This window comes from Myxocyprinus asiaticus, chromosome 40 (genome assembly GCF_019703515.2).
Source record: "Myxocyprinus asiaticus isolate MX2 ecotype Aquarium Trade chromosome 40, UBuf_Myxa_2, whole genome shotgun sequence".
Taxonomy (NCBI): Eukaryota; Metazoa; Chordata; class Actinopteri; order Cypriniformes; family Catostomidae; genus Myxocyprinus; species Myxocyprinus asiaticus.
The window spans coordinates 6,192,506-6,207,835 of NC_059383.1; the positions used below are offsets into that span (position 1 = coordinate 6,192,506).

Here is a 15,330-nt window from a genome sequence, read left to right on the forward strand (position 1 = left end):
GTAATGGCAGCATGTGAAATGTACAAAGGTTTTAGACATCCAGTTATGCGATCACACACACAAAAAAACTTGATTTGCATTTCATAAAGAGAAAAGAATAATGTTAAATTTTGAGGTAGGTTGTGGTTCTGTTTAAATGGAATGCTGTATTAGAGCCACTTTTTTGTTGTCATGACACTTAGCCAATCTTGTCTTTTAAAATCATGTTACTATAATGTCTCAGTTATGCCTGTAACCTTGGTTCCCTGAAAGGAGGGAACGAGACCCTCTGCCAGTAGCTGATGCTGTGGGAACTCCTCGCAGGAGTGACAATCTCTGAAGCCCACATGGATGACGCCTGGTGCTCTGCCCCTTATGCGCGCGTCATCATGAGCATATAAATCAGAGAACAGTACCATTTCGTTAGGATTTTTAGACTGAATGGAGGAGCCATCTCTCAGTTCCACAACAGCAAGAAATCAGTGTGGAAAGCTACACAGCATCTTATTCCCTCCTTTCAGGGAACCAAGGTTACAGTTGGAACCGAGATGTTCCATTTCAAGAAGGTCACTTCAACACTGCGTCAGTAGCTGACGCTATGGGAATTGTATACCATAACATTGTGCTACTTATTCACATGCATTAGAACAATGCCTGCTAGCCAACGGGGCAGTGAAAAAGCATTGAAATAACCTCCTCTTCGTATTGACAAATAGAAAGGAAGAGGAAGAACGTAAAACTGTTTTTGTGATAAAAACATTACAACAATGCCACTAGCCATTCAGGGTACATTGCACATAAGCTCTCCTTCACATTCTCAATGGGTCAAAGACCTGTTCATATTTCAACAATAACACTAGCCAATAGGTAGTGAAACATTGATGCATCAGCCCTCCTTCGCAGCCAAAATCTGGGAAGAGTGGGAGGAAACATCTAAATGATAAAAACTGGCAAGTGTGTTAGGGAAAGCCCAGTCTGCTGCCAAACAGATGTCTTCTAAAGTCACTCCCTTTGCCCAAGCCCAGGAGGAAGTCATGCTCCTGGTGGAATGGGCCATAATGGCATCAACAATCCAGTAAAAAAGTCTTTGCTTGGAGATGGCAAAACCTTTTGCACGGCCTCCAAAGCAGACAAAGAGCTGATCTGACAGTCTGAAATTGACACGTTAAGTCAATATACATGCACAATGCCCTTACGGATCATGTGCGGTTAGCCTTGTCTGATTCAAACGGAAGAGGGGAGAATGCCTGCCAAGTGACAACCTGAGCCTTGAAGGAAATGTGGCCAACACTTTGGAGACATAACCCTTCCTGGGCTTGAAGATGGCCTTAGACAAACCATGTCCGAACATTCAGCAAAAGTCTTTGACCAACAAGTCCTGAAGGTCCCAAACAAGACTGACTGAAGCCAATGCGAGTAGCAGCACAGTCTTCAAAGAGAGTGGGGCCAGACACGAAGTCTCCACAGATCCGGCTGGGGATGCCAGATCATGCCTCAAGTTTGCAGAAGGCACGTCACTAGAAGACGGAAGCGATTGCATTGCCACATGTGATGAGGCACTCTCGAGTTGAAGGCAGCCGCAGCAGCCATCAACTCCAACATATGCTGAATCTGTCACAGTGGTAAGGATACCCCTGGCTTGAACCTCGTCAAGCACTGGAAAATTCACCTTATGCGCAACAAAAACTAGCGCACAGACATTATAAAACTTTTTGTCTTTGGACTTCCAGTCTTATGGTTGCTATGTACAATAGATATTAGGGGTGGGTAAAAATACAGATTTTCTGATGCATTGCAATCTACATTTGAACATTCTTGTTATCGATTAATAAATCCGCAGCCCTCCACCACAATGTGAGAAAATCACTCGCATTTGCAACCAAATTTCACGCTATGAGGCTAAAATTTATATATTTGTGAACTGGCTGGTAAATGTTCATATTTCACTGACTAGTAATTGTGTAGCATAGTGGTGGATTATTTAGCAGCAAAATTGTTTCACTGCATGTTGAGTGTAAAAGTTGTTTAGTGTAATGTGTGTCCAGACGAGATCCACGCAACCCATTTGTCATTGAATAATGACTCTTTTAATACCCTTTATGTTCTCTACAGTCAGTTGTTGATGAAAAACATTTAATTCTATTCATGCATAGTACAGATGAGATAAAGCCTCTCATTCACATGCACTCATCTACAGACACTCATGTATTGAATGTAGACCATGTATTGAATACATGGATTTGTTCATTTTTAAAAAGCTAAAATGTGACCAAAATAATGAAAAACTAATAAAATAGAATAAAATAGAATGAATAAAAAGCCCTAATAGATATTGATGATGATGATGTCAAAGTGTTATTATCTAGCGAAGTGGATTTACAAGGTTGTAGAGTTACCAAATGTTATCATGAGTATTTTAAAGTGTTCAGGGGATGTCATTAAAACTGAAAGCAGAGGAGGGAGATTTTAAAACAAGTGCTTAATTCATAAATCCACATGATCCTACCTTCACGCTGTAGATGTACTGCTATGCCTCGGTGCCCCTGAAACTCCAAATAACAACACAAAGTCATTAAAGAGGACCTATTTCTGCTTTTTACCTTTCCTTTAGTGTGTAATATAGCTGTTTGTGCATGTAAAATGTCTGCAAAGTTACAAAGCCCAAAGTCCATGCAAAAGGGAGTTATTCTCTCCCACAGACAACACTGCTCAAGAACTACAATAAATGGCGTGATTGTAGTCCAGCCATTTCTTCCGTAAAGTATCTACGTCACTATGTAAGACATTTGCATAATGCCCGCCTAAGGGTTACTTTGGCCCACCTGCCAGGACGAGTTGGATTAGTGTTGTTGCCATGTCGAGAAGACGCTGTTTTCTTCACTGCAAAAGCAAAACCTCTTTGTTTGGACTTCCAAAGGCAGACGAATTAAAGAATCAGTGGTTAAAATGTATTTTAATTATTTAGCACTACAACCACAACCAATGCATGATTTTCAAAACGGTTACTCCTGAAATATGGTGCAGTTCCCAATTTGTTGGGACAATCTGGCGCTTCAGGATCACAACCTGTAAGTATGCTTGATTATTTATGGATTTATCTGCTACAGAGAGTTCAAATGCAGAGTTTTGTGTTGTAGCTATGGTGTACACCCAGTGCATTGCTGTAGGCCTCTGCTAACCTGCTAGCTAATGTTATTGTGTTGAAATAGATTTGCTAATCAACTGCGGGCCCACATTTACCTACAAATGTGTGGAATTATGCATATTGTTTGTCATTCTTACTATCATGAATAGTGATCAAGTGTGGAGATGGATTTATTTTTTTACAAACGGCCATTTTACATCTGCAATCCACGGTAGTGCTCGGCTAACTTGCTATGTAATGTTATTGTTTTGTTAAGAGTTTACTATTCAGCCGTGGACCGGCTTTTACCTAAAACTGTGTAACAAAAGGGTCGATCTCAAAAGTCTTATATAATTATATAATTACAAGCTGTAATGTTACGGCCACTATCGGTAGTCCATGGCTAGCTTGCTCACTAACTCTCTAATACCCCTGGTAATGTCCAGCTGGGAGTAAGCCTCTGTTCTCTGTTCATAGCTCCGGTGAAAAAAGTTCAGCTACACCCATTCCAGCAAAAGATGACTAACTTAGATGCACTACATGTCTTTTACTTGAAGCTTTGTTAGGTTCACAATAATCAACAGTGTACTTGTAAGAAAGCTACAAAATTAAAACTTACCACTGTGAAACGTCCTGCTCAAGTCGTTCTTGCGAAGGTGGTTCGGGTTGATCAGCTTGTTCTTCCAAACTTTCATTATCGGACTCGGACTCAAACTGGTACGGCATTGTTACCATAGTTACAATAGTGTTTACAGCTGTTAAGGAAGCCTGAAACTCAGTTATGTTAAGGGGCATTATATTTCTGACACACGCTCTACGCGGTTGACCAATCACAACAGACTAGGCCAGCTGACCAATCAGAGCAGACTGGGCTTTTCGGAAAGGGGGGCTTTAAAGAGACAGGAGTTAAATCAGAGCATTTGAGCAGAGGATGACAATAGGTTTAGCAGAAAGGTACAGTATGAGAAAAATAATGTGTTTTTTGAACATTAAAGCATGTAAACCTATTCTAGTAGAATAATATCATGAACCTGTAAATTAGCATAATATGGGCTCTTTAAAAATATCTCTATTTGACACCTCAAGCCATCGTCTAATGTCATTCACCCATCGTGTTATAGTTACTGTAAGTTCATCAGATTTTTTGAGTGTTAAATCGGGAGGTAGGAAGGGGTACCACTATATTCATACACACACACATATACATGTGAAAATGTCCGTTGTATTTTATATTCCATTTACAACCATGTTTTATTACATTTAAGTGTTTTAAAAATGTGGGGTGACAAATAAATTAAAAACAATACAAATATAACTTATTTTCATGTCATGAACTTTTAACATTTAACATTTTAACACAAATTATAAACAAGTTAAACCTAAAAATTAAGCTATTAATTACACGTATAAACAATTAAATTCTTGTATCATGAAAAAGTGCAGTGTATCAAAGCTGTCTGAATGATCTGTCAGGTCCAATTTACCTCCGTGGGTGTTAAAAAACATTTACAGTGCCAGCAAAACACCTCATTAGCATTTTCACATAGTAAAGGGGTTGTTCAGACTCAACTCAACTTCAGCTCTTGGTGAAAAATAATTTCTGTGCTCTCACACATTTTACATTCTTCTTAGTAGCTTCAATACAAACAGGAAATTAAATGACAAAATCCAGAAAAGCGGAGCACTGAAAAGGGGCAGGACTGAATAAAGTGAATAGACTGAATGCAAGTTTCGGTCAGATACACTGACATGGTCACCAAGTCGAGTTTCGTTTCTAAGAAGGAAACCTGCTGACTGGGCACCAACATGCTCTTCGCCCAATTGACTTTGAGGCCCAAGTGCTCCAAATGTATAAGCAACAGGTCCCTGTGCTTGCTCACCAGTTCCTCTGATTGTGCTGAGAGCAGTCAATCATGGAAGACGCCACTCAGCCTCAGTGGAGCAAATGCCATGTTGACACATTTGATAAATGTGTGAGGAACCAGGGACAAATGGAAGGGCAAGACAGTGAACTGGTACACCATCCAAAGCAGAGCAAAGCATCTCGAGTTTTATGCACTCACAGTGAACGCAATCAGTCTCAACGAGTGCTGATTCCACATGGGCCTGGCCTAGGCAAATAAAACAGTGCTCAAATCTGTCAGGAAGAGGGATATATCACTCACATGGAGGGAAACAGTTGTGAAACGGCATCTTGAAAAAGATGTCGTCAAGCAAACCGCTTTTTTAATTTATTTTCTAAAAGAAATACACACGATAGTACACAAATGTAATACACAGAAATGTAAAGGATAATCCACTCGCTGTTCAGGCGTGCAATTTAAGATGATGAAGCAATGAGTCAAGCTTACAGAGCACGAGAGATGTAATAGGGACCCTAAAGAGAAAAAATTGTGACAAAATGATGCTGTGCTCCAGTTTATTTGTTCGCGATGATGCACGCATAAGGGGCAAAGTGCCAAGCACAATCTGCCAATGAGATTGGCATGATTCTATACAAGCTTCAGAGATTGTCACTCCTGGGTGGAGTTCCCATAGCGTCAACTACTGACGCAGTTTCGAAGTGACCATCTTGAAAGGGAACAAAATTTTTTCAAAACAATGACAATTATGCACTACAATACAAATCACGAGAAAAACAACAGATTATCAGTGTATTAACACTTACTTTTCACCCTGTTTCTCACAAAATGCTATCTTATGACATTTAAACACTTTTACTATAATGCATGACTTGTAAGATGATACAATTTAACGATTGCATTACATAACCAACTACAGATACTGTAGAGCGTTGCACTGTGATGTGAAGGACAGAGGTACGAGTTCTCAAGAGTACGTGGGTCAACACGTGAGCCAAAAGTGTTATAGAAGCACCACAAAATTATGTGGTAGCTTCAGTAAATGCGTTTTTCATCTCACATTTGCTTTTTTTTTAGGAAATCATGGTTTAGGTTTAAGGTTTAGGGTAGGGAGGTTGGTTTTGTTGATTTAAAACTCGACAGAGCATTAACCTTAAAAACCTCATCCATTTGGGAGAACACAACTCGTTTTTAGCGCCACACAGTGGACATTACACCTTGAAACTGCTGCGAAACGTGTAATGAACCACATAATATCATTTTGCAAAAATGTTGGCTAAATTCAGCTATACAGTAGATGGTTAAATAGATGCAAGAAAGACAAGACCATTCACAGTTTTCTTACAATCTAAATCAATGGAGTCTGTACTTTAAGCGGTTTGGATTGCTCCAATAGTAGAAAAATGCTTTTTTACTGAATTTACTTATTTTATTGGTCAGGGGGCATGATTAATTGCGTTACATTTTTATTGCATAAATGTCTTTATAATTATTCACACTAAATTAACTTGTTAAATTGACAGCCCTACTTTAAAGATGATTTATTTTATTTTGTTATGAAATCACACTCTTAATGAAGAAACAAACATTCAAACTGAACCTCAGATACAGAGTGAACACTGGACTAATGTGCGGTTGTACCATCCCAGACAGACACATGAGCAGAAAGATAATCAGGACAAATGAAAGACTTCACTGCTTCAGATAGTGTTAATTAATCAACAGCCATATAACAAATGACAGGACTTTCTTAAAGGGTATTCAGGAGACTACTTTTACACATTTCTACCCAACACATTTATATTTGTTGTACATGCTTCTCAGAGACAATTTTAATGGGTTAGTTTGCTAAGTTTATAATAATAATGATAGAATTTCCATTTATAGGTTATTTAATTCTGTTACGTGCCCCACCAACTGTGAACATCTTTCTAATTATGTGTTCTTAATGAATTGAGCATCATTTTCTAATATATCAGTATATCTTATAATACTATATGTAAAAGACAAAACAAGTGTTTATCAAAACTCCCTCAAGCGTCCCTAATGCAAGAAATCGTCCCTAATGCAAGATATCTCCCCTGAGACAGATGTCACTGTTCTGACTGGGCGACTGAGATGAAAATAATACACACTGTTTTGTTTTTTGCTCTGAGCTATTTGAAATATTAACACTAGAGTGCTGCTCAGTTAACAACATCTTTAGAGTTGAGTTGAGTACATACAAGACAAACACAATTATTAACAACATCACAAAATCCACTTGAATAAACATGACTTTTATATGTGATTTCTTATAATATACACTGATCATCCACAACATTAAAACCACTGACGAGTGAAGTGAATAACATTTATTATCTCATTACAATGGCATCTGTCAAGGGGTGGGATATATTAGACAGCAAGCGAACAGTCAGTTCTTGAATTTCATATTTTGGAAGCAGGAAAAATGGGCAAGTGTAAGGATCTGAGCAACTTTGACAAGGGCCAAATAGTGATGGCTAGACGACTGGGTCAGAGCATCTCCAAAACGCCAGGTCTTGTGGGGTATTCCCAGTATACAGTGGATAGTACCTACCAAAAGTGGTCCAAGGAAGGACAACAAGTGAACCAGTGACAGCGTCATGGGTGCCCAAGGCTCACTGATGCGCGTGGGGAACGAAAGCTAGCCCATCTGGTCCTATCCCACATAAGAGCTACTGTAGCACAAACTGCTGAAAAACGTAATGTTGGCCATGATAGAAAGGTGTCAGAACACACAGTGCATTGCAGCTTGCTGTGTATGGGTCTGTGTAGCCACAGATCGCTCAGAGTGCCCATGCTGACCCCTGTCCACCACCTAAAGTGCCTACAATGGGCACATGAGTGTCAGAACTGGACCATGGAGCAATGGAAGAAGGTGGCCTTGTCTGATGAATCACATCTTCTTTCAGATCATGTGGACAGCCGGGTGCGTGTGTGTCATTTACCTGGGGAAGAGATGGCAGCAGGATGCACTATGGGAAGAAGGCGGACCGGCAGAGGCAGTGTGATGCTCTGGGCAAAGATCTGCTTGTTAATTTGACACGTACCACCTATCTAAAGATTGTTGCAGACCACGTTCACCCCTTTATGGCAACGGTATTCCCTGATGGCAGTGACGTCTTTCAGCAGGATAATGCGCCCTGCCACACTGCAAAAATTGTTCAGGAATGGTTTGAGGAACATGACAAAGCCTCACATTTTCCCAGATCTCAATCCGATTGAGCATCTATGGGATGTGCTGGACCAACAAGTCCTATCCATGGAAGCCCCACCTCGCAACTTACAGGACTTAAAGGATCTGCTGCTAACGTCTTGGTGCCAGATACCACAGGACACCTTCAGAGGTCTTGTGGAGTACATGCCTCGAAGGGTCAGAGTTTTTTGGCGGCACGAGGGGGACCTACACAATATTAGGCAGGTGGTTTTAATGTTGTGGCTGATCAGTGTATATTATTATACATATATATATATATATATATATATATATATATATATAAATAAAATTGAAGTCAACATGAAATCAAAATTGACTAAACTATTTACTTTCTTAATACACAATCTATAATCACGATCTAAATCCATAATGAAGGAGTGCCAAGCAGTCAGAAGATCTGCACACAGCAAGAAAATTAGCTTTTGTTATGGTATTTGACAAAGGTAAAAATAAACAAGGAGAAACATTGTGAAAATACAACATCCACACATTCCTATCTGGACAGGATTAGATTTCATGAATTATTCTCAGAATAATGACAGTTCCAGCTGTGGCTGATGTCTAGACAGGTTTCTTTCTTGTTTTCATCGTCACTCTTTATCTCATCTTATTAAAGCTTATACAGTTTAAAGTCACATGAGATCAAAATTAACCCCATTTAATGAAAATTCTTTCAACACTTTCTCACCCTCATGTCCTTCCAAACCCTGTCTTTTTTTCCTCGGGCACACGAAAGAGAGATTTCAATGCAATGCAGTCAATAGTGACTCACTTTAAAGCTTAAAAAAGGACCCAAAAGTGTCATGAAAGTAGTCAATACCAGTGTGATTATTGTTAACAAAAACTAAAACTGTAACTAAATGTAATTTAAATTACATTTCTGTTAACTGAAATAAAAATAAAAACTGACATGATTGGAAAAAACTGAAGAGAAAACAAAAATTAAGCTAAAACTAACAAACAAAGCATGAAAACTAAACTTGCTAGGGTGTTCTGAGTGGCTGCTAGGGCATTTCTAGGTGGTTGCTAGGTCAATGCTAAGGTGTTCTGGGTGGTCGCTAGGCAGGTGGTTACTAGAGTGTTTTGTATGGTCGCTAGGGTGTTGATTGGTGGTTTTTAGGTGGTTGCTAGTGTGTTCTGGATGGTGCCTAGGGTGTTGTTAGGTGGTTGTGTGGCGGGAGCTAAGGTGTTCTGGGTAGTTGCTAGGGCATTGCTAGGTGGTAGCTACGTGGTTGCTAGGGTGTTCCGGGTGGTTGCTATAGCATTGCAAGGCATTTTCTAGGGTGCTCGGGATGGTAACTAGGCAAATTCCAGTTGTGATACTTAAAAGGCTGCTTGCTAGCCCGAGTCAAAAAAGGCCAACCCCCATGTCTCAATGACATTCTGATCTGGAGATAAGATCCCACAGATCCCTTCTCAATGTTAAGTCTATTACATTTTTCACCTTTTTTTTTTCCCAGCCAGGTGAACATTGTACACTCATTTGCTTATAAATGTCATAGCATATTTTTCCTCAATAAGCCGGTCAATTTGACATCTCATTTGTGGGTTTATGACAAATGATGTGGGATGAGATGTGAGATAAGTATTTGATATAATAATAGTGATGCTTTGCTAAAGCAAGCCCCTCTAATAAAATAGAAATAAAAACTAAATTTACAATCCAAAACTATAATATCCCTGCTCCATGTGACAAGTGCATCATCTGAAGGCATTCAGAAGTCAAATTCACCCCTTAAATTTCAGATTATTTCTCACCAAAACCCATCATATGCCTATAAGAAGACTTGGAATATGACAAATCTGATGAACTACTTTTGGGTCCTTTTTTAAGCTTTACAATGAGTCACTATTGACTGTATGGAGTCAAAAAATGGCCACCTCTTTTTGCGTTCCACAAGAAGAAAGAAAAAGGAAGTCATATGGTTTTAGAATGACATGAGAGTGAGTAAATGACAACCCGATCTCAACAAAAGTTGAAAGAATAGTTACCAAATTACAAGAAATTGTACTGGTTGGGCCGTACAAAAACATACAACTTTTTCACATAAGCTTCCCTTATCTCATGATATTTCCTTTCTACTCTGGTACACAAAACTTATTTCTATGCAAACCTAAACCTATTAATAGTCCAAACCTTACCCATATTCTAAACGTAATCATGATAGTAATCTAAAAAGCCCTGTTGTGTACCACTGAAGAAAGAGAAACTCCTGGGTTTTGAGTGCGCATTCATGAGAATTTTTCCTAATTTTAACCACTAACCCAAACCCAATATCTAAGCCTAAACATAATGTCAGTGGGACAGGTTGCGCACTTCCATTTAAAATTTGGAGTTATGGGTTTGTTCAAATTCTGTATCTTTTTATGAGCAATAGTAATAGTTTGCCTTGGCAAACAGCACTAATTATTGAGCTGGACATACAGTAAAGCCATCGTTTTACTTAAAAACTTAAAGAGCTGCATTGCCATATTGTAGTTTTACGTCTTTGAGTGGGTTTGGGCTTTGAGCTTAGCTCTGTAAATAATGCACAAGCACAAAGTTTTGAATTTTATGGAGACTGTCTTAACTTTCATAAGGCCTGTGCAGTTTTCCCCAAATCGAAATACATCAAATTTGTAATTTTTTAATTGTATTTAGTGTCTCTACCATGAAGACAAAAAGGCTAGTTACATTAGGGTAACATTGTCCAACTTAGTCCAGTAAACAAGCTCAAAAGCAGTGTTCTCCCTTCATCATGCATACTTAACAAAGGTTCAGGAGCCCACGGAGGGGGTTATTGAAGGTCTTGTGTGTCAGGTCCCAGATATCCCTCTGTATCTCAGCAGGGATCAGGTGACCAGGAGGGCGGCTCACTTACAGCCTCATCATGATATGTGATGTAATGAGGCTATTAGATCCTGCTAATAGGTTGTTGGAGTAGTCATGCGAAAGAAAAGGGCGCTGGATCGCTTTGCTGCTCTCAGGCTGGTCAGATATCACTGCTGTTGAGCTCTCAGAAGAGTCAGGTGTGTGAGGTGTGGAGGAATAACTCATGATGGGTTCCCATATCACTCTTTCAACAGGTGATGCCTTTAATGTAAATTTTGTGCTACGATTTGGTAGAAATACAGCAATTGACAAGTATTACTTTCATCCAGTTGCTAAAGCCATCTTTCCACTTAAAGGGATAGTTCAGCCCAAAATGGCAATTCTGCCATTTACTCACCTGAATGACTTTCTTTGCTCCGTGGAACATAAAAGGAGAATTTTTAAAGAATGTACTAGTCATTTGTTTTCATGCCATTACATGAAGCTCACAAGCTTCAGAAAGGATGCAACATATACAATAGGTTTTGTATTTATATATATATATATATGGGGTTTTCTTACATTTTGAGCACTTTCATGTCCCAGTGGTTGATTTTTATTCAAAGGAACAGATTTCAACTGAACAGTTTTTTTCTTATTTTTGGTTTATGATGGTGTCATTAAACCTCTTATTCTGTTAAAGAAGGGCTGCTTACTTTACTGTTCGCAGTCATAGGTGTAAAAAAAAAAAACAATTTAAGAAATGATACTTCCCTGAAATAAAAACAATAATTAATGCACATCTTTTGAGATTTTATGCTTTTTGGATCTTATTTACATATGTATTTATGTTAAAATGTTATTTATTTATTTATTTATTTTTGCATTTATAGTTAATCAGACACATTTTTGCAGGTATTAATCTTTGATACAAGTATATGTATACATGCCACAAAATAATTGGACATGTTGTAATTACAATCTGGGCAAAATCTTCCAGTGGACTTATTTTAATAATGGGATCAAATGGGCAGATTCAATTCATATCATTTTACTGGCAAGAGAAACTTAACTGTACATTGCCAATGCATTATTAAACACTTCACATACAGATATAAAGCAAATTGGATGCCGAAGTTTAGAAATCTCCAAACTATTATTTTTACTAGCTTTTTTTTCTGTCTCTACAAGTATACCTGGCTGCATCTTGCTGATTGGCCAGATCCTTCAGTCTCTATCATGCACACGCTAGGTCTCACATGGGCAATTTCGCTTTTGAAACTGGTTCAGATGGAAGTGAGCTTGCCCGTATCTCTCGCACGCCTGGTTCACCGCTTGCGGGTGCAGTCTCCATTTACAGTAGTAGATCCACTCTTGTGTTTATTAGAAGTGGGGGGGGGGAAATCAATTTGTTATAATATTGCAATATTTTTCCACATGATATTGTATCAATATTCATGATATTTACATTTTTCAATTTAGATGGCACAGTTATTATGCTTTACCGTTGAGACAGAACGGAACTCCTTTGATGCCACCCACAGCATGAAAAAGTTGTTGACAGCATGTGCTCGTCGAAGACTATTCAAAATCTGCCTACCTCTTTCAAATCCAGAGTTTGGCAACATTTTAATTTGTCAAAGATCCGGAAAAAAAAAATTAAGTTGCACATTGAAGTCCACATTACCAGAAGTGAAGTGATCGCTCTTTTGGTCATTAGCGCATTTTCCAGTGTTCCGGTATTATGTATTATTGTGTGTCATGGTCATTCCAGTCAAGCTCCAATATGACATTTAAAAAGCGTAAAAGCACCATTAAAGTAGTCCATATGACTCGTGTATTATATTCAAAGCCTTTTGAAGCCATACAATAGTTTTGTGAATCACATAAGGATGCATTTAAAGGGAAAAATACTGTCTGCATGTGCAGCATGTTTCAGGGAATGAGCGATGATCTATTGTTGACACACACACACACACACACACACACACACACACACACACATAAACACACATACAACACACTATTGAGAAGCATATTAAAACTACTGTGAACTAGCCTACAGACAGAAACTCAAAGTTCATCCTGCAGTGTTACTCAAAAATAGCCTGTGGATGTGTAGCATATTTTGCACTCTTTATGTTTTATAGTCTCACACTTTCATTTCTGTTTATTCTGCATTGTGGCTGATTTATATATTGTATTTGACAAATTAAAAAAATTGCTCTGTTTTTTTAGTCTTTCCCATTCATTTCCTATGGTTGGTCAATTTTGACTGCAAACAGCAAATATTTTGTTTGTTTGTTTGTGTGTGTTCAGATGGCAAATGGAAGAAAAGTCACCAAGTCTTGTACTGCTCAGATAAAAGAAACAATTTTTATTACATCGGAAAAAGACCCAGAATTTCAATATTCAATATTTCAAACTATGAAAATCCATTATAAAAATACAAATTATTCAATGTTTATACTGTAAATATGATAATCTAACCAAGGAGTGAAATAAACAAACCATTTCAATATTTAATTTGTGAAAATTATTTTTAAATTTTTCAAAACAAATATTCAATTGTTGAAAAGAATTGTACAAGAAACCATAACAAACAAACAAATTATTAAAATAGGGGATATATAATTTTTGTACTTAAATTAAATCACTACTGTTTCCATATCACTGGAAGCGAAATTACTTAAATCGTTAATTAAATAATATTAAAGTTTGGAAATGAAAAAATTGCTAAATTGAATCCAAACAAAAGCACAGACAGCACTATTCATATTTCATTACCTGTGCGTTGTTCAGAAACATAAACCTGAATCACAGTTTCTGATCTTCTAAAATCTGAGTAGCGGTTCTGTTCTCTCTATTCAATAAAGTGTTTCAATTAACTTGCTTCAGTTAATTTTAAACATTTAAACGTTTATTCTTTTAACACACTCATATCCGGGATGTTAAAACTTCATTTATAGAGTTAAATTTTCAAAAGACTCATTCCAAATAACATACATTTTCATTATGTGCCCAATGGATGAAAGGCCAGGTTTGAAGTCACCGGCAGCTGCTCCCTCATTCATAAGCAGAATAATGTGTAATGTATGCTGCTGATGTTTAAATGCCAGCTAATTAAACCCAACACACTTGACCTTTTACACCTGGGCCTGGATCCAGGACTGACATTAACATCTCACTTTCTCACTTTGAAATCAATGCAAATCATTCCCAAGTTTGAGCTTTTAGTATTAATTATACATCAGAGTATGGAAGTAAATGGGTTGCAAGTGGTGTTTCATGTTTCATGACTGTGTCTTTTTACATTTTTACACTGATTTCTGTTATTTTATCAAACAAGATGTAATGTGCATTGCTAATACTTATTGATGTTTGCGCTGTTGTTTTCCCACCAAAAGTTCACTTCTAAAACTGACTTTTATTAGATATAGGAATTTTACAATAGAGAAAGAAAACAATTAATATTTAAAAGTTAGTGCACAGCACCCGAGGACATAGCAAAACTGGCAACATCTGCTCAAAACAAAGTAGTGATATTATTTATAATAATCCCCTTTGTTCACTTATGATTGGAAACTATTATGATTTCCATCTTTATAAATGTGTGAGTTTAATGTTTTATTTAATATATTAAGACATATTATGGGGATATTTAAATGCACTACATAGTGACTCATTTAGTCTTATTATAATCTCACTCCATATATCTGTAGGGCAGCTCAGTTGTCAGCTGTCCGACCTCATTGCTCAAAGCACACTCTGATTGACAGAACTGTAATTGTATGTAACACACTATACATTTTCAGCTTTCCTTCTCCTCAGATTTTCTGATGATGTTGCTCAACATGGCAAGATTGTCTCATTTCATCATATCACATAGAGTGACGTGTTAATTAGATGATGTGCTTGTTCCCTCTTCTTACCAGATGGACAGAACTGTTGTCATCTGTCCTAACTGAACTATTTTTGTGTGTGTTCACAGAGATATAAAGCCAGACAACATTTTACTGGACGAGTATGGTAAGTTCCACAGATACATCACCATCACATCTGCTGCTGTTGTTTTTGTTGTTAAGTTACTTGAACAATCCTGTCAAAAGTACCGCTTGCCGAAATGTTCAATGCTTTCCAGTACATTGTGTCGCAGTTGTTGGTTTTCACAAAGGCATTGGAGGTTATTTATGGCATTGAAATGTTTTAGATGCCTCATGTGGATTTGGCTAACAGGTGTTGTCAGGGAGAAAAAGTAAAAAAAAAAATCAGGTAAACTAACAAACTGCATAATTTTTCATCAGTATGATAATAGGGAGGAGAATATTAATGT

General features: G+C 37.7%; 1 protein-coding gene across 4 annotated transcripts in view; it reads left to right on the top strand.

Moving 5' to 3' along the window:
• LOC127430671 (serine/threonine-protein kinase 32A-like) overlaps window positions 1-15,330 on the top strand; it is a 124,602-nt gene that overhangs the window by 68,866 nt on the left and 40,406 nt on the right. For all 4 annotated transcript variants that reach the window (XM_051680618.1, XM_051680619.1, XM_051680615.1 and 1 more), the window contains exon 6: window positions 14,989-15,026. In XM_051680618.1, coding sequence (XP_051536578.1) covers window positions 14,989-15,026 — 38 coding nt within the window. The remainder of the gene's footprint in view (window positions 1-14,988; window positions 15,027-15,330) is intronic.